The sequence below is a fragment of the Phyllobates terribilis genome, unplaced genomic scaffold (assembly GCF_046119375.1).
Source record: "Phyllobates terribilis strain yellow unplaced genomic scaffold, ASM4611937v1 Scaffold_3__8_contigs__length_932513732, whole genome shotgun sequence".
In the NCBI taxonomy this organism is placed as follows: Eukaryota; Metazoa; Chordata; class Amphibia; order Anura; family Dendrobatidae; genus Phyllobates; species Phyllobates terribilis.
In genome coordinates, this window is record NW_027362763.1 from 857,244,676 (window position 1) to 857,269,482 (window position 24,807).

The window sequence follows — 24,807 nt, forward strand, 5'->3', positions numbered from 1 at the left end:
TCAATGCGTTTTTATTGTGTTTTTGAAGCTGCATTTTTGGTATGTCATGTTTTAAATAAAGCTGCTTTGTTTTTGACACTTCCTGGTATTTGGCTTTGACAAAACTTTATTGATACTGTTAGGAGGGCGGTTGCAGACAACTTTATTATAATGGAACGCAACCGACCCCGGGGTCCGCGATGCAGCCTGGTGGACTGCTGCCGAACACTTTCCGGGTGAAAAGGAAAGCAGCCAACTTAAATGATAAACCCCTCCGTGTTACAGCACACTGGAACGGGTATAAGAATGCGCACTATCTCCGTTAGCAGCACGAGAGATACGTGGTAAAAAACTATCTGTAGTCCTGTTACAGCACAGGGACTACACTGGCGGCGCTAGGATGCGTGTGTGACTACGCCGACGGTTACACGTGCCTCCAGCTGGCATGCTACCGGACTGAAGGGTACTACTCCATGTGGCTGACAGGCGATAGCCGTGGATAGGACGTCTGCAGGCTGCTCGGGGTGTTAGGCGACCCCTTTGGCAGAGCCAGCCTGCTAGACGAAGCTACCTGCCTATTTCCACTAGCCTGCCTATTTCCACTACACCTGCCTATGGAAACTACGTGGAACACAGTCGTCCACACAACAGCAACACTTGCTCAATGATCAGAGCGCGCCGCCATGTTTGTGGGCGGGCCTTTTAAAGACTAAGCCCTGCCTACCGTTGCGCCATTGGTGACGCCACCCGTGGACCAATCAGGCGGTGCCAGGTCACCGGGTCAGGTGGTTGCCAAACCACCAATCACGGTCCGCCAGGTCACGGTCATGCTCAGTACCAAGAATCCTGGACTTGGACTCCAACAGCCCTGTCTCCCTCCGCAACCTATGCTTAACATTGCTAAGCACAAATACCCAAGAGACAACCTGTACATCTCATGGACCAGCTAGGTGTTGGGGCTGACAATGATGCTGAGCAGCATCAGCCCTGGCTAGACTGGAATGGGAGACCACAGAAGGTTCTGAACCCATTTCAAATCCAGCAACAGCCTAACAGGTATATTGATATAGTCATGTGCAGGTTACATGCATTTACTATTATTTTCTGCACTAAAAAAGCATGTGCGTTTTTTATCTGCGGATTCATCTAATGCAAATCTATGGGAAAAAAATCTGCACTCAGTGTACCCACAAGAGAAATTGACATGTTGTGGATTTGAAACACGCAGTGCAGGTCAATTTACACTGAGTAAAAAAAAGCCCAGTGGGCGAGAGATTTCTATGAATTCCATCCACTTTCCTGGAATTATAAGAGCAAAAATATTCAGAAATATACAGCAAAAATATGCAGCATCAAAACTCACCAAAAACTCATTGTGGGCACACAGTCTTAAGTGTCAATCACTAACATCAGCATTTAAATGTCACCATTGCTGATGCACAAATGCATCAGCTCTCATTGTCTGTCATGACACTATCTCGAAGAACCAATGGGTTACATGGCAGCAAGGGTCCTGCTGAAGCCCTCGTAAGGCCACTGCCCCCCTATCAGTATTTGGTCAGTATTTTTTCTCAGGAGTGGAAGCCAAAACCAGGAGTGGGTGATAAATGCAGAATTAGTGCACTTGTTTCTATTATATATTTTCTCTAATTGTTCCTCACCTGTTTTTTGGCTCCCACTCCTGAGAAAAAATGCTGACGAATACTGACCAAATACTGATAGTGGGGCCGTGGCTTTATAGTGTAAATGATCAAAAGATCAAAGGTTCAGATCCATTAGGGAGACTAAAATATATATTGCAAAAATGGAAAAAAATGTTGTAAAGAAACATTAAAATATCACCTACTTTCCCCCCTTCAAAAACAAAAAAAAATGGGAAAAAATATATAAAAACACAATATAAGTATACTATAATCATATTGATCTGGAAAATCATATTGCCAGATCATATTTGAATTGTGGATTATTTTGTTCACCATTTCATCCCACTTGATATTTTTCTCATTTTTCAAAGTATTATATGGTAAAATAATTAATATCATTCAAAATTCCAACTCGTCTCGCAAAAAAAAAACCTTCATATGGCTGTCAAAAGAAAAAGAAAAAAGGTTAAGGATCTAGAGAGAAGTTTGTAAAAAAGATGCAGCCAGTGGACTGAGATTTTCTGAAAACCCTTTTTAAAGGTTTAAAAAGAAATCGTTTCAGGAAATTGAAAACAAAATAGTTTGACGTAAGCTTTTGACGCGCCCCCAGGGCCGTGGGGTACTCGGCAGCCGGGCCTCTGGTTGCTGGGGAATATCACGATAGCTGGCCCAGTCCGTGACCCAGGGCGGTCAGTAAAAGGGGGGATAGTGTATAGGGGATATGGAAAGTTCGTGACGCCACCTGTGGATTGCGGCCAATAGGAGCCGCCGCTGCGGAACAGTCCTCTGGAGCTGGTGTTACGGCAGCAGGGGTGATGTGGCTCTCCACAGGAAGAGCAAGCTCCAGGGCAGTGTAGGAAAATGGTGGTTGCGCTGGGCGTTGTAGTGCAGAGAGGGAACGATGGCGCAGATTAAAGAATGGACGGAGGCAGTGCGGTGCAGTCATCCGAGTTTTTACTCACAGTTCTTATGACAGTTCCACTGGTGCACTGTACAGGTGTCAGCCTCCCACGTCGCGCTGCATTCACCAGGCAGGGGTTCAGCACTTCCTCAGGCAGGTTAGGCGTACCTGACAGAACCCCACTTTCACGTGTTCCTATCTAGACCGTCTTCACGCTGGGTCTTTCTCTCTCCTGCCCTGCGCTTCCCACTCTCAATCCCGCTCGGGTACTCTGAAGTCCCTCCTGTGCGTCGGAGTTCACAGACCTGCTTGACCCTCACGGGGATTAGAATGAGGCTTCGGAAACTGACTATAGAAGCCAGAAGCCTCCGGTTTTCCCAGCCGAGACCTGGAGTAACACAGCTGGACCAGGGGCCGGTCCCCTTCTTGCGGCCTACGATTCCTCTGTCTTCTCACAGATGCAGGGCGTACGGGTGCCTTCCTGCACTCGCCGTACCCCCTAGGATCCTTTCAACAGAACGGAGCCTACTCCCTGCTCCCCTCCTGGGCCTCTGACACTAGGCCCTAGTTGTGGAGCAGAGCTCTTACTGAGACTCTGCTCCTGGACTGTTCTCCAACTACTCGTCTGACACCCTAAGATGGCTTCCCTATTTATACTCCTACCAAAGTGCTCCCCCTAACTACTTCCTCCACCCACACCCACTTCTGGTTCCCCCTACCTTTGGGCTCCCCCCACTCCAGCCAGGGACAGGGCTCAGCAGGAAACATACATTGCGTCTTGCCCTTCCAGCTGGCCTGGAGCAGTGTAGTGTTGGATGCAGGTGTTGGGGTTCCGGTCAGCACTCCCTCCTTACCTGAGAGAAGGAGACACCACACAGTGCCTCTGTGGCGACTGAACCCTCAGGGGCGCCACACTTTAATTGTGTAATGTTTTTTATTGACATGATGAAGGAAATGTATCAATGAGCATGTGTGTAAGATTTATCACAAGAAGTGTTTTCAAGCTAACGTGGTTTTAATATTTGAGAAACATGTCAAGCGGGACATTAAATGCTCATCATAGCAAAGAATGTAACTATTTAAAAAACATTATATATATATATATATATATGTATACATACATACATATATATATTTATATATATATATATATATATATATACACAGTACAGACCAAAAGTTTGGACACTTCTCATTTAAAGATTTTTCTGTATTTTCATGACTATGAAAGTAGTACATCCACACTGAAGGCATCAAAACTATGAATGAACACATGTGAAATTATATACTTAACAAAAAAGTGTGAAAGAACTGAAAATATGTCTTATATTCTAGGTTCTTCAAAGTAGCCACCTTTTGCTTTGATGACTGCTTTGCACACTCTTGGCATTCTCTTGATGAGCTTCAAGAGGTAGTCACCGGAAATGGTTTTCACTTCACAGGTGTGCTCTGTCAGGTTTACTAAGTGGGATTTCTTGCCTTATAAATGGGGTTGGGACCATCAGTTGTGTTGTGCAAAAGTCAGGTGGATACACAGCTGATAGTCCTACTGAATAGACTGTTAGAATTTGTATTATGGCAAGAAAAAAGCAGCTAAGTAAAGAAAAACGAATGGCCATCATTACTTTAAGAAATGAAGGTCACTCAGTCCGAAAAATTGGGCAAACTTAGAAAGTGTCCCCAAGTGCAGTTGCAAAAACCATCCAGTGCTACAAAGAAACTGGCTCACATGAAGACCGCCCCAGGAAAGGAAGACCAAGAGTCACCTCTGCTTCTGAGGATAAGGTTATCCGAGTCACCAGCCTCAGAAATCGCAGGTTAACAGCAGCTCAGATTATAGACCAGGTCAATGCCACACAGAGTTCTAGCAGCAGACACATCTCTACAACAACTGTTAGGAGGAGACTTTGTGCAGGAGGCCTTCATGGTAAAATAGCTGCTAGGAAACCACTGCTAAGGACAGGCAACAAGCAGAAGAGACTTGCTTGGGCTAAAGAACACAAGGAATGGACATTAGACCAGTGGAAATCTGTGCTTTGGTCTGATGAGTCCAAATTTGAGATCTTTGGTTCCAACCACTGTGTCTTTGTGTGACGCAGAAAAGGTGAACGGATGGACTCTACATGCCTGGTTTCTACTGTGAAGCATGGAGGAGGAGGTGTGATGGTGTGGGGGTGCTTTGCTGGTGACACAGTTGGGGATTTATTCAAAATTGAAGGCATACTGAACCAGCATGGCTACCACAGCATCTTGCAGCGACATGCTATTCCATCCGGTTTGCATTTAGTTGGACCATCATTTTTCAACAGGACAATGACCCCAAACACACCTCCAGGCTGTGTAAGGGCTATTTGACCAAGAAGGAGAGTGATGGGGTGCTACGCCAGATGACCTGGCCTCCACAGTCACCAGACCTGAACCTAGTCGAGATGGTTTGGGGTGAGTTGGACAGCAGAGTGAAGGCAAAAGGGCCAGCAAGTGCTGAGCATCTCTGGGAACTCCTTCAAGATTGTTGGAAGACCATTTCCAGTGACTACCTCTTGAAGCTCATCAAGAGAATGGCAAGAGTGTGCAAAGTAGTCATCAAAGCAAAAGGTGGCTACTTTGAAGAACCTAGAATATAAGACACATTTTCAGTTGTTTCACACTTTTTTGTTAAGTATATAATTCCACATGTGTTAATTCATAGTTTTGATGCCTTCAGTGTGAATGTACAATTTTCATATGAAAAGGCCCATATCTCTTGAACAGTTTGGAGGATTAAAAAAACAACTTACAAAAAAACACCCACAAGGAATACTTAAGGAAGCAGAGGGAGTAGAATAAGAGCAAAAAACTTGCCAATTTTAACCTGTTGACAGGCCCCAAGGTTGTTTCCTGTCAAGTACCAGCCTCCTTAGCTTGAGTGATAGCTCAGTCTCTTGAGTGATGTGAGTCAAGGAAATTAGACAGTGAGCTAACAATCAGGCTAAAGAGGCTAATGCTGGGCGGGAAAACAACCTTGGGAGGCAGTGGCTTGCTAAGTAATTTGCTACACCCAGAGCACTTAAAGCCCTATTTGCAAATGAAAGTAAACATCAATTACTCAGGAATGCAGCAACAGGGAGAAGATGTAAAGGTGTCCATGGATTTACATTTCAAAGACCAGCATGGAGGAGGGGTGTGATCTTACTGACAAATTTCCTATAAATCATAACAACCTGTCTTAATGCAGTTGCCAAAATCTAGCACTTGCTATACACTTTCTCTGCTATATGCAGTATATGATAATATGTGTAACCTCCATCTAGTGAGGGCTACAAACAGTCACCATTTTATCCTTTTAAAGGGATTTTCAGATATCACATAGCCTATTCTTAGACCTCATTCAGACGTTCGTGTTTGTTCATGTACACAAAAAAATTACATGAGTTTTTTGTATCCCAGTTTCATCAATGTGTCAGTTTTTACAGTTATTGTTACATCAGTGATTTTCACATATGGAAAAAATTACAAAGCTTCTCCAATACTTTACAATGTTAATCACAGTGAGCACATGGACTGTACAAAGATGCCATCCGTGTACTGTGTGTCATTTTCACGGACCCACAGATTTGGACTGGTAATATTCACCTGTGATGCTGGTAAAAAAAACTGACATGTGAATAGTCATACATTATGGTTGGGTACGTGTTTTTTTTTGTTTTTTTTAAACCACTGATAGAAAAAGTATGTGGATTAGACCTTTGGGGTCCTACCTTCTGCAAGCTTTCACTTTAGGAAACTGCACTAAAATGAGCGAGACCTTTAAAAGGAACCTGTCATGTCTTATCTACTATGTAAACTGCCCCATTGCATTGTTAGTGACGCAATGTGCATCACTAACACGCTTTTTTCATTAAAATGAAAATATGGTGAAAATATGAGTATGTAACATTTTATATACTTTTAATCCTACCTGCTCGTTCAGTTATAGGGGTGTGATCCTCACATTCAGTCAGGGGTGGCGCCGCATTCAGTCAGGGATGGCGCCGCCCACGTATTTGAATTTTGCTGCAGGCAAGCGCTGACGTTATGGAGCACTTGCGCAGTATGACACTGTCAGGCAGTAAAGCTTTGACGCGCGGCTCCCCGCGGGTGCGCAGTGAGGCTGTGTAGTTCCCAGCTTCACTTCGCATGCGCTGTGACGAGTGGCTCCAGCCACACACAGTGTAGCTGGGAACTTCACTGCGCACGCGCGGGGAGCAGCTCGTCATAGCGCATGCGCAGTGAAGCTGGAAACGACATAGCCTCACTGTGCACCAGCGGGGAGCCGCGCGTCACAGCACATGCGCGGCTCCCAGCGCTGCAAAGCTTTACTACCTGGCAGTGTCATACTGTGCAAGCGCTCCATAACGTCAGCGCTTGCCTGCAGCAAAATTCAAATACGTGGGCGGCACCAACCCTGACTGAATGCGACACCATCTCTTACTGAATGTGAGGATCACACCCCTAGGACTGAAGAGCATGTAGGATAAGTATACAAAATGTTATATACTAGTTATATTTGCACCAATTTTAATGAAAAAAGCGTGTTAGTGATGCACATTGCATCACTAACAACGCAATGGGGTCAGTTTACTTAGTAGATAAGACATGACAGGTTCCCTTTAAATATCTGTAGTGCAGAGAAAAACTTCTTTAATAGCTCATTTAGTTTGAGTCTGTAAAACTGTTTCTCTGTTCTCTATCATAACTGCAGTTTGGTTTTATTTAATGCATTCTACTTACGGAGAAGGTGCCACTCATCTTGCTGAATAGTCCTGGTCAGATTGAATGGAATATTCCTCAGGCGAATTGGTTGAGAGAAGTGATACTTGATAGCTGTGCATTTCTGAGCAATTCCTTCAAAGAAAAAGTAAAGCAATTTAACATACCATTGTATGTGTAAAAAAACAGCACATTCATCTAAAGAAGCTCAATCTTGATAATTACACACTCAGACATTACTCATTCTCACCAGGGTCTGTGTTTAAAAATGGTCGATTGACATCTACTAATGAATATGTCAAAGACTTTAGCAAAACAAATGACATGGTAGAATAGATCAAAATACATTTGGCTTCATAGTAACCCAGAAAAAAAGAGATAAACAAGCTTTTTGTTCTGCAAATTTGAAATATTAAAATAAATTTCCAACTTTTATCAGTTTTGCATCAATAAAAAAAGGAACTTCTTAGTAAGGGCTAAAAATATCTTTATTTATGAATCATAAAAATTATTCAATCAGCATAACAAAGAATATCACAAGATAGGGTGTACATTAAGAAGTTCCTTTTTTAATGATGTTGTATGTTTGTGCTTCTTTTCTGGCTATTTTGATTATGGATTGATGATTTTTTTTCGGCATTATAACATTTTATCAGGTTTATGTCCACAATTCTGTGCTAATTAATTTTTCAATATATCTAGTTGTCAGGGCTTTGTTTTTCTGAGGCCTCGTTCAGACCATGTTGCACGTGCATGTTCTATCCGTGTTTTTCACAGATAGAATACGTACCCATTATAAACTATGCTGCTATTCATATCTACGGAGTGGTCCTTTTTATCCCGGCAGCATGGATGAAAAATGCTAATACGAATCTATGGGTCCATGAAAAACATGTCCAGCACACAGATGGCATCCATGGGCCATGCATATGCTGTTTGTGTTTAACATGGCAAAGGATCAGAAAAGCTTTGTAATTTATTTATCAATACGTGAAACCCACTGGTGTAACACTGATGACAAACTGATGGAACGCGCATCCAAAACACTGCATGACTCTCCCAGGAGAAGGCATTAGCGCAGAAACGTGCGTCAGGGATCTGGTATTCACTTCAAAATTTGGTAATTTCATCTTCTTGCATCTTTTTCTGATCCTATCTTGGATCATGCTACAATTGATTGCTTAGGATTGTCAGCATTTATTTGTCCATATTCAGATTTAGTACTTACCTATTATGTGTACTTTGTGCTTCGTGGACTCTTATCATTAAATTACTATGCTAAATATTATTAATTTTTGTAGCTGTTACATATTTATATGCACATGTGGTCAAAATTGTTGGTACCCCTCGTTTAATGAAAGAAAAACCCACAATGGTCACAGAAATAACTTGAATCTGAAAAACATAATAAATGAAAAATCTATGAAAATGAACAAATGAAAGTCAGTCATTGCTTTTCAACCCTGCTTCCACAGAATTTTAAAAAAAAATTAAACTCATGAAATAAGCCTGGACAGAAATGATGATACTCTTAACTTAATATTTTGTTGAACAACCTTTTGAGGCAATCACTGCAATCAAACGACTCCTGTAACTGTCAATGAGACTTCTGCACCTCTCAACAAGTATTTTGGCTCACTCCTCATGAGCAAACTGCTCCAGTTGTCTCGTGTTTGAAGGTTGCCTTTTCCAGATGGCATGTTTCAGCTCTTTCCAAAGATGCTCAATAGAATTTATGTCAGGGCTCATAGAAGGCCACTTCAGAATAGCCCAATATTTTCCTCTTAGCCATTCTTGGGTGTTTTTAGCTGTGTGTTTTGGGTCATTATCCTGTTGCAAGACCCATGACCTGCGACTGATACCAAGCTTTCTGACACTGGGCAGCACATTTCTCTCTAGAATCCCTTAATAGCCTTGAGATTTCATTGCACCCTGCACAGATTCAAGACACCCTGTGCCAGATGCAGCAAACCAGCCCCAGAACATAACAGAGCCTCCTCCATGTTTCATAGTAGGGACAGTGTTTTTTTCTTGATATGCTTCATTTTTCCATCTGTGAACATAGAGCTGATGTGCCTTGCCAAAAACTTCCATTTTTGTCTTATCTGTCCATAGGGCATTTCCCAGAAGCTTTGTGGCTTGTCAAGATGTAGTTGGGCAAATTCCAGTCTGGCTTTTTTATGATTTTTTTTCAACAATGGTGTTCTCCTTGGTCTTCTCCCATGAAGTCCACTTTGGATCAAACAACGACGGATGGTGCGATCTGACACTGATGTTCCTTGAACTTGAAGTTCTCTTTAGAGCTCTTTTGTTACCATTCGTAGTATCCGTCTCTTTGATTTGTCATCAATTCTCCTCCTGCGGCCACGTCCAGGGAAATTGGCTACAGTCCCATGGATCTTAAATTTCTGAATAATATGTGCAACTGTAGTCACAGGACCATCAAGCTGCTTGGAGATGGTCTTATAACCTTTACCTTTAACATGCTTGTCTATAATTTTCTTTCTAATCTCCTGAGACAATTCTTACCTTTGCTTCCTCTGGTCCATATTGAGTGTGGTACACCCCATGTCACCAAACAGCACAGTGAGTATCTGTAGCCCTATATACAGGCCCACTGACTGATTACAAGATTGTAGACACCTGAGATGCTAATTAGTGGACACAACTTGATTTAATATGTCCCTTTTGTCACATTATTTTCAGGGGTACCATCATTTCTGTCCAGGCCTATTTCATGAGTTAAATTTAAAAAAAAATCAGTGGAAGCAGGGTTGAAAAGCGATGACTGACTTTCATTTGTTCATTTTATAGATTTTTCATTTATTATTACTTTAGTCAGATTCAAGTTATTTCTGTGACCATTGTGGGTTTTTCTTTCATTAAACGAGGGGTACCACAATTTTGACTACATGTGTACATATTTTTTAGTATACATCTTTTGGAATGTAATGCCATTTTATTAATTGGCTCAAATGAGCGTTTCATTTTTAAAAATTGTTTTAATATTTTGCAATAAAGATTGGTCCTTTTACAACTTTCTACATTATGGTCGTAATTACGCTTTTTTCTTATATGTTCTCTATATTTTGGTGCATACCATATACACTATAGTCCTACTAGCTAAATACTTACTATTACCACCTTTACTGATTTATTGACCTTTTTGTGTACTTATGCAAATTTGCCTAAATTTGATTGATCCAAAACACTGATGTCACCAGTACTATTTTTGCGTACGTGAAAAACACTGACATCTGAATGAGGCCTTTTACAAAGCTCAGATTCAGTGCAAAGACAGAGTTAGGCCACGTTCACACATTCAGTATTTGGTCAGTATTTTACATCAGTATTTGTAAGCCAAAATCAAGAGTTGACACACTCAGAGGAAATGTATAATAGAAACATGTCAACACTTCTGAAATTTTTAACCCACACCAGGTTTTGGCTTACAAATACTGATACTTATTACTTCTCTAAGGCCTTGTGAATGTGGCCATAGAGAAGTAATAAGCAGCTGACACTAGAAGTGCTGGAGCACAAGAGGGCAGGAGCTTACTGCATATCCGGCTATTTCAGTTTATACTCTCAGGCTCCCTCTAGTCGTGCTTGCTAGTTGGAAAGCGCTTGTCAACCCGCATGCGGAAATGCATGTGAAGAACGCTTCACTTCCGCATGTCCCTGGCAGGAAAACGCATGTACAATCCGCATGTACAATCCGCATGTACAATCCGCATGTACAATCCACATGTACAATCCGCATGTACAATCCGCATGTACAATCCGCATGTACAATCCGCATGTACAATCCGCATGCGTTTTTTTCTGCCAGGAAGATGCAGAAACGCTCAGGAAAAAATCCTGAGCATTTCTGCATCGTGGGCACATAGCCTTATTCTCAGAAAGACACACAAATATTAACACTTTCAAAACCTTGGGATTTTGCATTTTTGCGGGGGTTTTTTTCCGTCAATATCGCCATGTGAGGGCTTGTTTTTTTATGGAACGAGTTGTATTTTTTAATGACACCTTTGATTTTACCATATAGTGTACTGGAAAACGGAAAAATATTTCAAGTGCAAAAAACGCGCAATTTCACAATTGTTTTTTTTTTTTACCATGTTCACTAAATGATAAGACCGACCTGCCATTATGATTCTCCAGGTCATTTCGAGTTTGCAGATACCATGTATAGGTTCTTTTTTGGTAAAATAAAAATCCAAAGTTTGTAAAAAAAAAAAAAAAAAAACGCCAGTTTCCGTGACCCGTAGCATCTACATTTTTCAGGCTCTGAGGCTGTGTAACGGCTTATTTTTTGCACGCCGAGCTGATGTTTTTATTGATACCATTTTGGGGTAGACACAATGTTTTGATCTCCTGTTATTGCATTTTATTGCAATGTTGCGGCAACCAAAAAACTAATTCTGGCGTTTTTTTTTTTTTCTTGTTATGCAGTTTACCAATAAATTATTTTTATATTTTGATAGATCGGGCATTTCTGAACGCGGTGATACCAAATATGTGTATATTTTTTTTCTGTCATTGTTTTATTTTGAATGGGGCAAAAGGAGGGTGATCTGAACTCTTAATTTTTTTTAAATTTCTTTAATATCTTAAAAAACTTTTTTTTTTTTACACTTTTTGCTTGCTTCAATAGTCTCTATAGGAGACTTGAATCTGCGATCTTCTGATAGCCATGCTATGTGTAGCAGAATTGATCATCTGCTATGTCATGCCAACACATCGGTGCCTCGCGATCATGTGACAGGGTCGCCGATGGGCAGAGCTAGTGACGCGCTTCCAGCTGTTGGGGGCACAGCGCCGGAGACCGCATCAAAGAGGGGGAGGCGACCTATGACATACCTATACGTCGTGATGGGTTTAATCTTCTGCAGCAAACCCCAGTCTGTTCCATTCATATATCCTAATGTGGCAGTTTAAAATTGGTAATGTAATACAGACAACCTTTTAACCAAGTACAGTTGCTGGCTATCTATGTTCATTTAAGCAGAGAGTTAAAAAAGAAATATTCACTTTTTCAATATTTTTCTGCACAATGTTTACCCAGCAGATAACAGTTGATTATATTGTTGGTGGTAACATACATAGCGGTCTAGGCTAGTAAACTGGTAAAAGGTGCAGCTTGTGGTTTGGGTAGCAGGAATCTAGATGCAGGTTCCCTTTAAAGAGAATATTTCACAGGTTTTTGCTATGTAATTTAACATCAGCATGAGGTAGGGACAGAGACCCTGATTCCAGCGAAGCATCACTTAGTTGACTGGATGCAGCAATTTTGATAGAGTCACAGTTTTCTCTGCTGCAGATCTAGCAGAACCCAGTTGTTTAACTGTGTATAATCCGTCCACACCACAGCTTATGTGTACATTGTATAGGGACAGAGAGCTGCTAATCAGTGCTGGGGGAGTGGTTGGACTAGGAGGCACAAGGCCAAGTTGTCCTGTAATTATAATCTCCTGCTGATGAAACACTGATTGTGTTGAAACAGCAAAGCAAAGCCTAGTAAGTGACACATTCCTGTAACCAGGGACTCTGCTCCTACATTTTGATGCTCTTAAATTACATAGCAAAAACCTAGTGAAAGATTCCCATTCAGTTGTGCACACAGTAACAGCAATGTACAATTTAAAAATGGCAAACTCATATTGAAATATAGTTTCACGGTTGACATATGATTAAAATATGTAAATAAATTTTACACAAAAGTCTTTTGTACTAAAATCAAAAGTAAGTCAGAAGACTCAATGTAAAGATGTTAAAATATTAACTGCTGGTCTTGCCAGTCGCTAAGTAAAATCAGTTTCCATACATTGCAACCACCTGGATTGAAAAGTCAATGTGTTATGTTTTTTTGACAATATGTTGATTTAGAGGAAAATTTGCTACCTGTTCTTCAACCACTAGAGGGCAACAAACCCATTATAATTCTTAGTGTACTGCATTTAATTAAAATTCACAGATTTTACAGGAGAGTAATGCAGAATTCACTACACAGGCTCACACATGTTCTGCTTCATTCAATACAAGCAAATTAATTTAATAACGAAGTAGAACAGTTTAGCACATTATGCTTCCCTACTTTTGACAATACAAATCAGGGAGAAACCAGATACAGCGCATATAGCAACTTTATTCCTGCCCTAAAATACATTGACAACATGGCCAAGACTAATGGTCAGTGTCCTTCCAAAACATGCAAGCGTTTCCCCTTAATGGGAACCAGTCAGCTCCCTCAGGTCCCTCAAACTGCCACTATGTTTTTATTGTACCTTTTATGTACTTCCTAACAAGCCCCATTTAGTGACTTAAAGTTTTTTGAATTTCCATAAAACCAATTTTATAACTGGGCCTGCGATATGTTAATTAGTGAGTGACTAGGTTGGGTGTTGTTTTCACAGTAAGCTGGGTATAAGCTCCTCCGGTTTATCAGTGCACTGCACATGCCCAAGGGAACAGAAGTGACGCAGGACTTATCAAGCCATTACCGCCGACTCTTTGCAAATCTCATGAATGACTGTGTCCTGCATCACTGCTGCCTTCCTGGGCATGAGCAGTTCACCAATAAAGCTGAGTAGCTTGCACCTAATTTATTATGCATTGCCATGGTGGCAGAGATTTGCAAAGAGGTGGCGGTGACGCGGCTCTTGCAAATCATGTCACACACCAACAGGAGCATTTAAACATGATTAGTGGGAAAATTTGTTTGGGGAAAACAAAACCACCACGACCTGTCACCCACTAATTAGAATATCGCGAGCTCAGTTCCAAAAAATTGAATCTATGGAGATTCAAAAATCATTGTTGCAGTTTGAGAGGCCTGAGGAAGCTGACAGGTTCTACCAGCATGAGTCCTTTTCCAGGACCGTCTCTCCTGTGTTTCCTGACGTTTTTGGGTACTTGGCTGAAGTATATCACATGTAACTGATACATCCAATTGCAGGCCCCAGCCAGGGGCGGACAGTCCATTGGTCCAACCTATGCAACTTCACAGGGGACCAAGAGATAAAGCGTAGCTTACAACCGTCCATCCAGCTAGACTGTCCTGATTTGAGGGAGTAGTCTCATAGTCCTGGGAGGTCAGGGCTGTGTCCCACTTTCTACTCATTTCATGTTTTCTTTCTCATGTCTTCAATAACTTACAAACTAGGAAAATCCCTTTAGGCTGTAACACTAATTTACAAGTCTGCTATCCTACCTATTACCCTTCCTACTGACGAGAAAACAAATTTTTCTCTTTCAATCTCTAATGCTCTGTAGCTCACCATGGACTCTATATACACATCAACAATAAGGGTATGTGCACACGATGCAGAAATGAAGCAGAAAATTTCTGCATCATTTCTGCATCTCCCTGGCAGAAAAAACGCATGCAGATTGTGCATGCGTTTTTCCTGCAGAATACATGCGGATCCACATGCAGATTCACATGCGTTTCCGCATGCAGATTGACAAGCGCTTTCCAGGCGATTTTAGCATCACCTGGAAAGTGCTTGATAACTAGGTCACACTATATAAATCCATGCAAACAGCATGGATTTATACAGTGTGAACCGAGAGAGTGTATATACTTACCTCTGATGGCCCGCGCTGTCCTGCTCACTCCGTTCTCCCGGCTGCCGGCAACTTTGAATTGAAAGACCTGCCGACGTCAGCGTCACGTGACCCGTCACATGACTCTGACGTCACCGCAGGTCCTACAACTCACTGCAAGTGCCGGGAACCAAGCGGGAGCGCTGCGCGGGACGACAGAAGGTAAGAATACATTTATTTTTTATTTTATTCTTCTTTTTACAGCTTTTTTAATGGTACCTGGGTGTGGATGAGACTCTCCTCTCCTCCACACCCGGGTACCATCCGCACATTAGAACGCACCAATTACGCAAGTACAAATGCTGTCTTGCGGAATTGGCGCGTTCTAATGCAAGTCAATGGCGGCGAAATCGCCGCGTTTCCGCAAAATTAATTGACATGCTGCGGATTTTTGACCGCAGCGTTAACGCTGCGGAAAAATCCGCATCATGGGCACAGCACATGCGGATTTCCATTGGGGAACATTGCTGCCCTTCTACCATGCGTTTTTCATGCGTTTCCGCGGCGTTTACGCAACTGCAAAAACGCCGCGGAAACGCATGAAATACGCATCGTGTGAACACAGCCTAAAGGTTGCTTCGTCTCAGGGAGGGGCAGGGGCTGTGACAGTGACTGTAGCCTCGGCCCCCTGCTTTGATGACGCTTTGTTTGAATAAACCCAGGATGCACTGGGGGCACTCAAACAAATTGTCATCAGACAGAAAGTAAAAAAGAAATAGACTAGCAGTTAGATAGCGTAGTTAGGGAAGGATAGGGAATTTTTAAAGCAAATATAATAGAAAATAGCTTAGCTTATGGCATCAAATAGGGATTTAGATGAAAACATCCCTTTAGTCCCTTTACGACCTTGGACATATGAGTATGTCCAAGGTCACATCCCCCTCTTTGGTGCGGGCTCCGGTGATGAGCCCGCACTTTCCCTGGGGCGTGGCTCTGCCCATATCCAGGCCCCTCGCTCTTCTTCCACGTAACTTGCATATTTTCCTTCTTACATGGGATGTTTCTGTGCAGGTGCCTGCATGCATTATGCACCTAGCATGCCCTGTCACAGATAGGAAAAGCTTGTGACCTTATGGCTTATACCTTAGCAGGTGTTTACGCATGACTCCTTTGGTATGAGATCTTATGTGCTTTATATTTATTCCTCTTAGTATGCTCCATTCCAGGTACGCCTGGAATTTGAGTTTGTAAGTACTGTTGTTAAGTGAAACATTTAAAGGAGTCTGAATAATTTCCATACCCACTGAAAAAACATACAATATAGATACTAGTGGGCTGAGGTGGATATAAATATTTTTCAACAATGTGACCAGAAAAAAAAACCTCTAACAAAGTCCAGGAAGAAACGTATATGATGTCCTTGTCAAACAAAGAATAACCCTTCAGATTATCAATGGCTCGTCAAGTGGCAGTGCAATTAACATCACAAAACATCCATATACCTCATAGTCACGTTTCTATGGACATGCACTATCCTATATATGTATAGACTCTGTATAGTATGAATAGTTATGTACTTAGCTTAATGTCATCTCCTTCCGACACATTTTCCCCATCTTTTGGTCATTCAGGGGTTCATCAGGGAATGCCTTCAATCAGGACAAAAAAGGAGACCATAAGCCGTACTGCAATGAGGATAACAACTCACAGGCCAAGGTAATATGCCCCAAAAAAGGCCCTACATACAATATGAGCCTTCACACAGCCCTTACATATTGTATGAGCCCCCACATAGCTCCCTATATACAGTATGAGTCCACAGACAGCCTCCTATATGCAGTATGAGCCCCAAATAGCTACCTAAATACAGTATGAGTACTCACATCACTCCCTATATACAGTATGAGCCCCCACATAGCCTCTTATATACACTATGAGCCCCCACATAGCCTCCTTTATACACTATGAGCCCCCACATAGCCTCCTATACACACTATGAGCCCCCACATAGCCTCCTATACACACTATGAGCCCCCACATAGCTTCCTATATACAGTATGAGTCCCCACATAGCTCCCTATATACAGTATGAGCCCCCACATAGCTCCCTATATACAGTATCAGTCCACAAACAGCCTCCTATATACAGTTTGAACCCCAAATAGCTACCTAAATACAGTATGAGTACTCACATCACTCCCTATATACACTATGAGCCCCCACATAGCCTCTTACATACTGTATGAGTCCCTATATAGCTCTCTATATACAGTATGAGCCCCCACATAGCCTCCTGTATACACTATGAGCCCCTCACATAGCCTCCTATATATACTATGAGCCCCCCACATAGCCTCCTATATACACTATGAACCCCCACATAGCCTCCTATATACACTATGAGCCCCCACATAGCCTCCTATATACAGTATGAGTCCCGACATAGCTCCCTATATACAGTATGAGCCCCTACATAGCCTCTTACATACAATATGAGCCCGTATATAGCTCCCTATATACAGTATGAGCCCCCACATAGCCTCCTATATACACTATGAGCCCCTCACATAGCCTCCTATATACACTATGAGCCCCCACATAGCCTCCTATATATACTATGAGCCCCCACATAGCCTCCTATATACACTATGAGCCCCCACATAGTCTCCTATATACAGTATGAGCCCCCACATAGCTCCCTATATTCAGTATGAGCCCCCACATACCTCCCTATATACAGTATGAGCCCCCACATAGACTCTTATATACAGTATGAGCCCGCATATAGCTCCCTATATACAGTATGAGCCCCCATATACACTCCTATGTACAGTGGGGGAAATAAGTATTTGATCCCTTTAAATTTTTGTAAGTTTGCCCACTTGCAAAAACATGAACAGTCTATAATTTTAAGGGTATGTTAATTTTAACATTGAGAGATAGAATATCCAAAAAAAATTAAGAAAATCACATTGTATAAATTAGATAATTTTTTTTGGCATTTTGCAGTGAGAAATAAGTATTTGATCCCCTACAAACCATTATAAGTTCTGGTTTCTACAGACCAATTAGACGCTCCTAATCAACTCGCTACCTGCATTAAAGACAGCTGTCTTACATAGTCACCTGTATAAAAGACCCCTGTCCACAGACAAAATTAATCAGTTGGGCTCTAACCTCTACAACATGGGCAAGACCAAAGAGCTTTCTAAGGATGTCAGGGACAAGATCATAGACCTGCACAAAGCTGGAATGGGCTACAAAACTATAAGCAAGACTCTGGGTGAGGAGACAACTGTTGGTGCAATAGTAAGAAAATGGAAGAAATACAAAATGACAGTCAATCAACATCGATCTGGGGCACCATGCAAAATCTCACCTCGTGGGGTATCCATGATCATGAGGAAGGTGAAAGATCATCCTAAAACTACACGGGGGGAACTTGGTAATGATCTCAAGGCAGCTGGGACCACAGTCACAAAGAAAACCATTGGTAACACATTACGCTTTAAAGGTTTACAATCCTGCAGTGCCCACAAGGTCCCACTGCTCAAGAAGGCACATTTGCAGGCCTGTCTGAAGTTTGCCAATGAACACCAGGATGATTCTGTGAGTTATTGGGAGAAGGTGCTGTGGTCAGATGAGACAAAAATTGAGCTCTTTGGCATTAACTCAACTCGCTGTGTTTGGAGGAAGAAGAAGGATGAGTACCACCCTTAGAACATTGTCCCAACCTTGAAGCATGGTGGGGAAGCATTATACTTTGGGGGTGCTTTTCTGCAAAGGGGACATGACGACTGCACCGTACTGAAGGGAAGATGGATGGGGTCATGTATCGCAAGATTTTGGCCATCAACCTCCTTCCCTCAGTAAGACCATTGAAGACGGGTCATGGCTGGGTATTCCAGCAAGACAATGACCCAAAACATACAGCCAAGGCAACAAAGGAGTGGCTCAAAAAGAAGCACAGTAAGGTCATGGAGTGGCCTAGCCAGTTTCCAGACCTTAATCCCATAGAAAACTTATGCAGGAAGTTGAGCTCCGAGTTGCCAAGCGACACCCTCAAAATTTGAATAATTTAGAGATGATCTGCAAAGAGGAGTGGATCCAAATTCCTCCCAACATGTGCGCAAACCTAATCATCAACTACAAAAAAAGATGATTGCTGTGCTTGCCAACAAGGATTTTGCCACCAAGTATTAAGTGTTGTTTGCCAGAGGAATCAAATACTTATTTCTCACTGCAAAATGAAAAAAAAATGTATCTACTTTATTCAATGTGATTTTCTTGATATTTTATCTCTCAATGTTAAAATTAACCTACCCTTAAAATTATAGACTGTTCATGTCTTTGTCAGTGGGCAAACTTACAAAAACAGCAAGGGATCAAATACTTATTTCCCCCACTGTACATAATGCGCCTGCACAAAGCCTCCTGAATACAGTATGAGCCCCCAAATAGCCTCCTGTATACTGTGTGAGCCTGCACATAGCCTCCTGTATACTGTGTGGGCCTGCACATTGCCTCCTGTATACAATGTGCGCCCCCCATATCCTCCTGTACACAGTGTGAGCCCCCCATAGCCTCCTGTATAAAGTGTGAGCCTGCACATAGCCTCCTGTATAAAGTGTGAGCCCGCACATAGCCTCCTGTATACAGTGTGAGCCCTCACATAGCCTCCTGTATACAGTGTGAGCCCCTACATTCCATACACTTATTATTAAAAAAAAAAAAAAAACACATACAGACATACTCACCTCGCTGCCGTTCCCCCGATGCTCTGTTCCGGTACTTGAGGCTCCACTTCCAGTCTGACCAGTACATGCATGCAGACACGTGATGACGTCATCGCGCTGGCATATCGCAGAGGCGATGGGAGCTCCACTGGGTCTGCGGCATTTGTGCTGCCATTCTGTATCGTCGGTAGCACAGAGTCAGGGGAGCTCCTAGCCGGAAATGTTTGTTGCAGATGGCGGCGCACAAACATTATAATGAGGGCAAATCTGGTGATGGACCCCTCCAGTGCCTCGGCCCCAGGCGGTAGCCCAGATTGCCCTCATTTATAATCCGCCTATGAACACAACATATACAATATGAAAGTTGTCAAATTAAAAAGCAACTTCAAATCACCTAATTCTCCACCCATGAGTCTGGGAATCAAAATTTATGTCCGTCTTTGATAACCTCCACATAGGACTAAATCTGTCACAAGGATTTATGACTTAATACAAAATCTGAGGAATCTGCTCCAGAGACAGTGTGTCTGATCTTATATTGGTATTGGGACCAGTGGCGTAACTAGAGCCTGATGGACCAAGAGAGTTGAACAGGGCCACCCCCCCCCCACCCTGGTGTGTGTGTGTGTGTATGTAGGCCGCATCCTGGTGTGTGTGTGTATATATATACAGCTCTGGCAAAAATTAAGGAACCACTGCACAGTTTTCTAAAAATCACCATCTCTACATGTCTGACAGTCATTCCATTCCAGTATCAGTTGAATTCCAACCAAAGTACACCTCATTCTACTTAATGTGCTTCTGATTCGGTGACCACCTGAACCAAATCTTATGCAACGAGGGAAAGTATAAAAAACACTGTTGTGGTCTTCACAATCCTCTTGCAATAGGACAAGCTGGATGGCAAAACAAGTGCTAGGAATAGCCCAAAAGTTTTTTGAATGAAAAAACAACTTTTAAGCATGCCAAAGGAGTTGAAAAGAAAAGTCTTGAGTGAGGAAAAGAAGTGCTCAATTCTGGCTTTACTAGCAGAGGGATACAGTGAGCGTCATGTTGCCTCCATCCTTAAAATTTCGAAGGTCAAGCAGCAGACATTGGGGACAACAAAGCTACAGACTGGCAGAGGGCGAAAGCGACTCTCCACTGACTGGGATGAGCATCATCTTATTCGAATGTCACTCAGCAACCGCAGGATGACATCAAGTACCCTACAAAAGGAATGGCAAATGGCAGCTGGGGTGAAGTGCACGGCAAGAACAGTTCGTAACAGGCTCCTAGAGGCAGGCCTCAAGTCACGTAAAGCTAGAAAAAAGCCTTTCCTCAATGAGAAACAAAGGAGAGCCAGGATGAAGTTTGCCAACGACAATAAGGATTGGACCATAGAGGACTGGAGTACGGTAATCTTCTCTGATGAGTCTAATTTTCAGCTTTGCCCAACATCTGGTCGTCTAATGGTTAGACTGAGACCTGGAGAGCCATACAAGCCACAGTGTTTTTTACCCACTGTGAAATTTGGTGGAGGATCGGTGATGATCTGGGGATGCTTCAGCAAGACTGGAATTGGGCAGGTTAATCTTTGCAAAGGACGTATGAATCAAGCCGCATACAAGGTTATCCTTGAAAAACACTTGCTTCCTTCTGCTCAGGCATTGTTCCCCAACTCTGAGGACTGTTTTTTCCAGCAGGACAATGCCCCACACCACACAGCTAGGTCAATCAATCTGTGGATGAAGGAGCGCCACATCAAGACCCTGTCATGGCCAGCCCAATCTCCAGACCTGAACCCCATTGAAAACCTCTGGAATGTTATCAAGAGGAAGATGGATAGTCACAAGCCATCAAACAAAGAAGAACTGCTTACAATTTTTGCGCCAGGAGTGGCATAAGGTCACCCTAAAGCAGTGTGAAAGTCTGGTAGAAAGCATGCCAAGACGCATGAAAGCTGTGATTAAAAATCATGGTTATTCCACTAAATATTGATTTCGGAACTCTTCCTGAGTTAAAACATGAATATTGTTGTTTCTAAATGAATAGGAACTTGTTTTCTTTGCATTATTTGAGGTCTGAAAGCACGGTTTCTTTTTTATTTTTTTGACGATTTTTCATTTGCTGCAAATAAATACAAAATTTTTAGCTTTGAATTTTAAAAACATGTTGTCATTAGTAGTTTATAGAATAAAACAACAATGTACATTTTACTCAAAAATATACCTATAAAGAGAAAAATCAGAAAAAAATGAAAATTTTGCAGTGGTCTCTTATTTTTGTCAGAGCTATATATGTATATGTATATATATGCCCTCCATCCTGTTATATATGTTCCCCTTCCTGGCCCCATCCTGGTATATCTGTCCCCTATCCTTTGCCCTACCCTAGTATATACACTGTTCAAAAAAATAAAGAGAACACTTAAACAACACAATGTAACTCTTAGTCAATCACACTTCTGTGAAATCAACATGTCCAGTTATGAAGCAACACTGATTTTGAATCAATTTCTCCTGCTGTTATGCAAATGGAACAGACAACAGGAGGAAATGATAGGCAATTAGCAAGACACCCCTATAAAGGAGTGGTGACCACAGACCATTTCTCTGTTCCCATCCTTAAAGCTGTTGTTTTGGTCACTTTTGCATTTGTCACAGCTCTCACACCTAGAGGTAAAGTAGCATGAGGTGGTGTCTACAGTACAACCTACAGAAGTTGCTCAGGTAGTGCAGCTCATCCAGGATGGCACATCAATGTGATCTGTGGCAAGAAGAGTAGCTGTGTCTGTCAGCACAGTGTCCAGAGCATGGAGCAGATATCAAGAGACACCAGGAGATGCGGAGGGGGCCGTAGGAGGGCAACAACCCAGCAGTAGGACAGCTACCTCCTCCTTTGTGCAAGGAGTAACAGAAGGAGCAGTGCCAGAGCCCTGCAAGACGAACTCCAGCAGGCCACTAACATCCACGTGTCTTCTCAAACTGTCATAAACAGACTCCATGAGGGTAGTATGAGGGCCCGACAGCCAGAAGTGGGTGTTGGCTTACAGCCCAACACCATGCAGGGCGATTGTCATTTGCCAGAGAACACCAAGATTGGCATATTCAACATTGGCGCCCTGTGCTCTTCACGGATGAGAGCAGGTTCATGTGACATGCAGAAGTAGTGCTGTTGCTTCAAAAGCATCCAGCAACTATTAAAGTTAACACAGTCACAAGAGACTGGAAGTATTGTGCTTCAGAAACATCCAGCAACTAGAGGGGTTAACACAGTCACAGGAGACAGGGAGTATTTAGCAGGGCCCCAGGGGGATTGTGGGGAACTTATTTACTGTCTGGCTGGAGCCAAAGAGAGAGGTGATGTGTGATCTGTATCTCACAGAAAGCAAGGGAACAGAATTCAGGTCAGGAGGGAAGCTAAACACAGGTCAGATAGACTCCTTGAGTTAACAGTGTGGAGTATTATCGGGCAGAAATATAAGGACTGGAACGAATTGTGTCATAGGGATCTTCTCCCTCATCAACCTCCCCCCTCCATCTCCATGCAGGATAAAGAATGCTGTGTACTATTGTGTCCTTGTGAACGAAAAGCCTGTGGTTGTGTATGCATAGAAGTGTGCTGCTAAGAGATCGAATCTGTGCTGAATTATGCTACTGAAGAGACTGACGTTACTGTGCCTGCTTTATTAAACTGTACTGTAATGAAAATTGTTGCTGTAATATCCCTGAATTGCACTGGCCATGCTTCAGATTAAATTCCACTGTTAAACTGTTGAAAAAGACTCTTGTCAGATGTGTCTGGTCAGCAACTGAAACTATTGTGTGCCTGAGAGAAGCTGCAGCCTATGGTCGCCCTGAGTAATGGTTTCCCCAGGATTCCAACGACTTCATGAAACCCATCTCACCCTATCTGAACCTAGCGGCGTGTGTGTAACATTCACACTGAGCACATTTGACAGATGTGACAGTATGGAGACGCCATGGAGAACATTCTGCTGCCTGCAACATCCTCCAGTGTGACTGGTTAGGCAGTGGGTTAGTAATGGTGTGGGGAGGCATTTCTTTGGAGGGCCGCACAGCCTTCCATGTGCTAGCCAGAGGTTTCCTGAATGCCATTAGGTACCGGGATGAGATCCTCAGACCCATTGTGAGACCATATACAGGTGAAGTGGGCCCTGGGTTCCTTCTGATGCATGACAATGCTAGGCCTCATGTGGCTAAAGTGTGTCAGGAGTTTCTGCATGATGAAGGCATTTATGCTTTGGACTGGCCTGCCCGTTCCCCAAACCTGAATCCAGTTGAGCACATCTGGGACATCATGTTTCATTCCATCCACCAATGCCACAGTGCACCACAGACTGTCCAGGAGTTCAATGATGCTTTAATCCAGGTCTGGGAGGAGATCCCTCAGGAGAACATCCGCCGCCTCATCAGGAGCATGCCCAGGCGTTGTAGGGAGTAGAGATGAGCGGTGTTCGACTAGAACTGTTCGCCAATCTCAAATTCGAGCTGTTTTGGGCGGTGTTCGAGTTGTTCGACGAACCCGAACGATTTGCAAAAAATTCGGCTGTTCGAGGTTATGTTCGATAACTGTTCGTGCACCAAAAGCGTGTCCTGCATGTCTGGTGCTATTTAGAGCACCAATCATGCAGGGATTGTCTGCCACTCACTGTAATGCCACAGCCATGGTGGTTGTGGCATTACAGTGATTGCCCAAATCGATGGGAACAGTGCTCACAGTGAAACATGAAAAGCCGGCAATTCAGCAGCGGCATACACCGGTACCCGACAATTTAGAACCGAAAGAATAGAGCTTCACACATAGATTAGATAGATATAAACATGTCAGCCACATATATACGAAGTACAGTGAAAGTGCTGCTTACTGTACTTGTCATTTAGCGTAAAGGATTTATCAAAAAAAATAATAGTGTTTTCATGCACCGTCTCTTTAAAAAAGCCGGCCGGCAATTCAGCATCTGTACCCGACAATTTATAACAGAAAGAATAGAGCATCACACATAGATAAGATAGATAGAAACATGTCAGTCACATATATATGAAGTACAGTGACAGTGTTGATTACTGTACTTGTCATTTAGTGTAAAGGATTTATCAAAAAAAATAATAGTGTTTTCATGCACCGTCTCTTTAAAAAAGCCGGCCGGCAATTCAGCATCTGTACCCGACAATTTATAACAGACAGAATAGAGCTTCACACATAGATTAGATAGATAGAAACATGTCAGTCACATATATATGAAGTACAGTGATAGTGTTGGTTACTG

The 24,807-nt window shown here is 42.6% G+C and overlaps 1 protein-coding gene across 1 annotated transcript in view; it reads right to left on the reverse strand.

Moving 5' to 3' along the window:
* The window catches only part of TMEM178A (transmembrane protein 178A), a 190,806-nt gene that overhangs the window by 15,203 nt on the left and 150,796 nt on the right, over positions 1 to 24,807 (reverse strand). Inside the window, exon 2 of the mRNA XM_073672554.1 lies at positions 7,273 to 7,386. Coding sequence (XP_073528655.1) covers positions 7,273 to 7,386 — 114 coding nt within the window. The remainder of the gene's footprint in view (positions 1 to 7,272; positions 7,387 to 24,807) is intronic.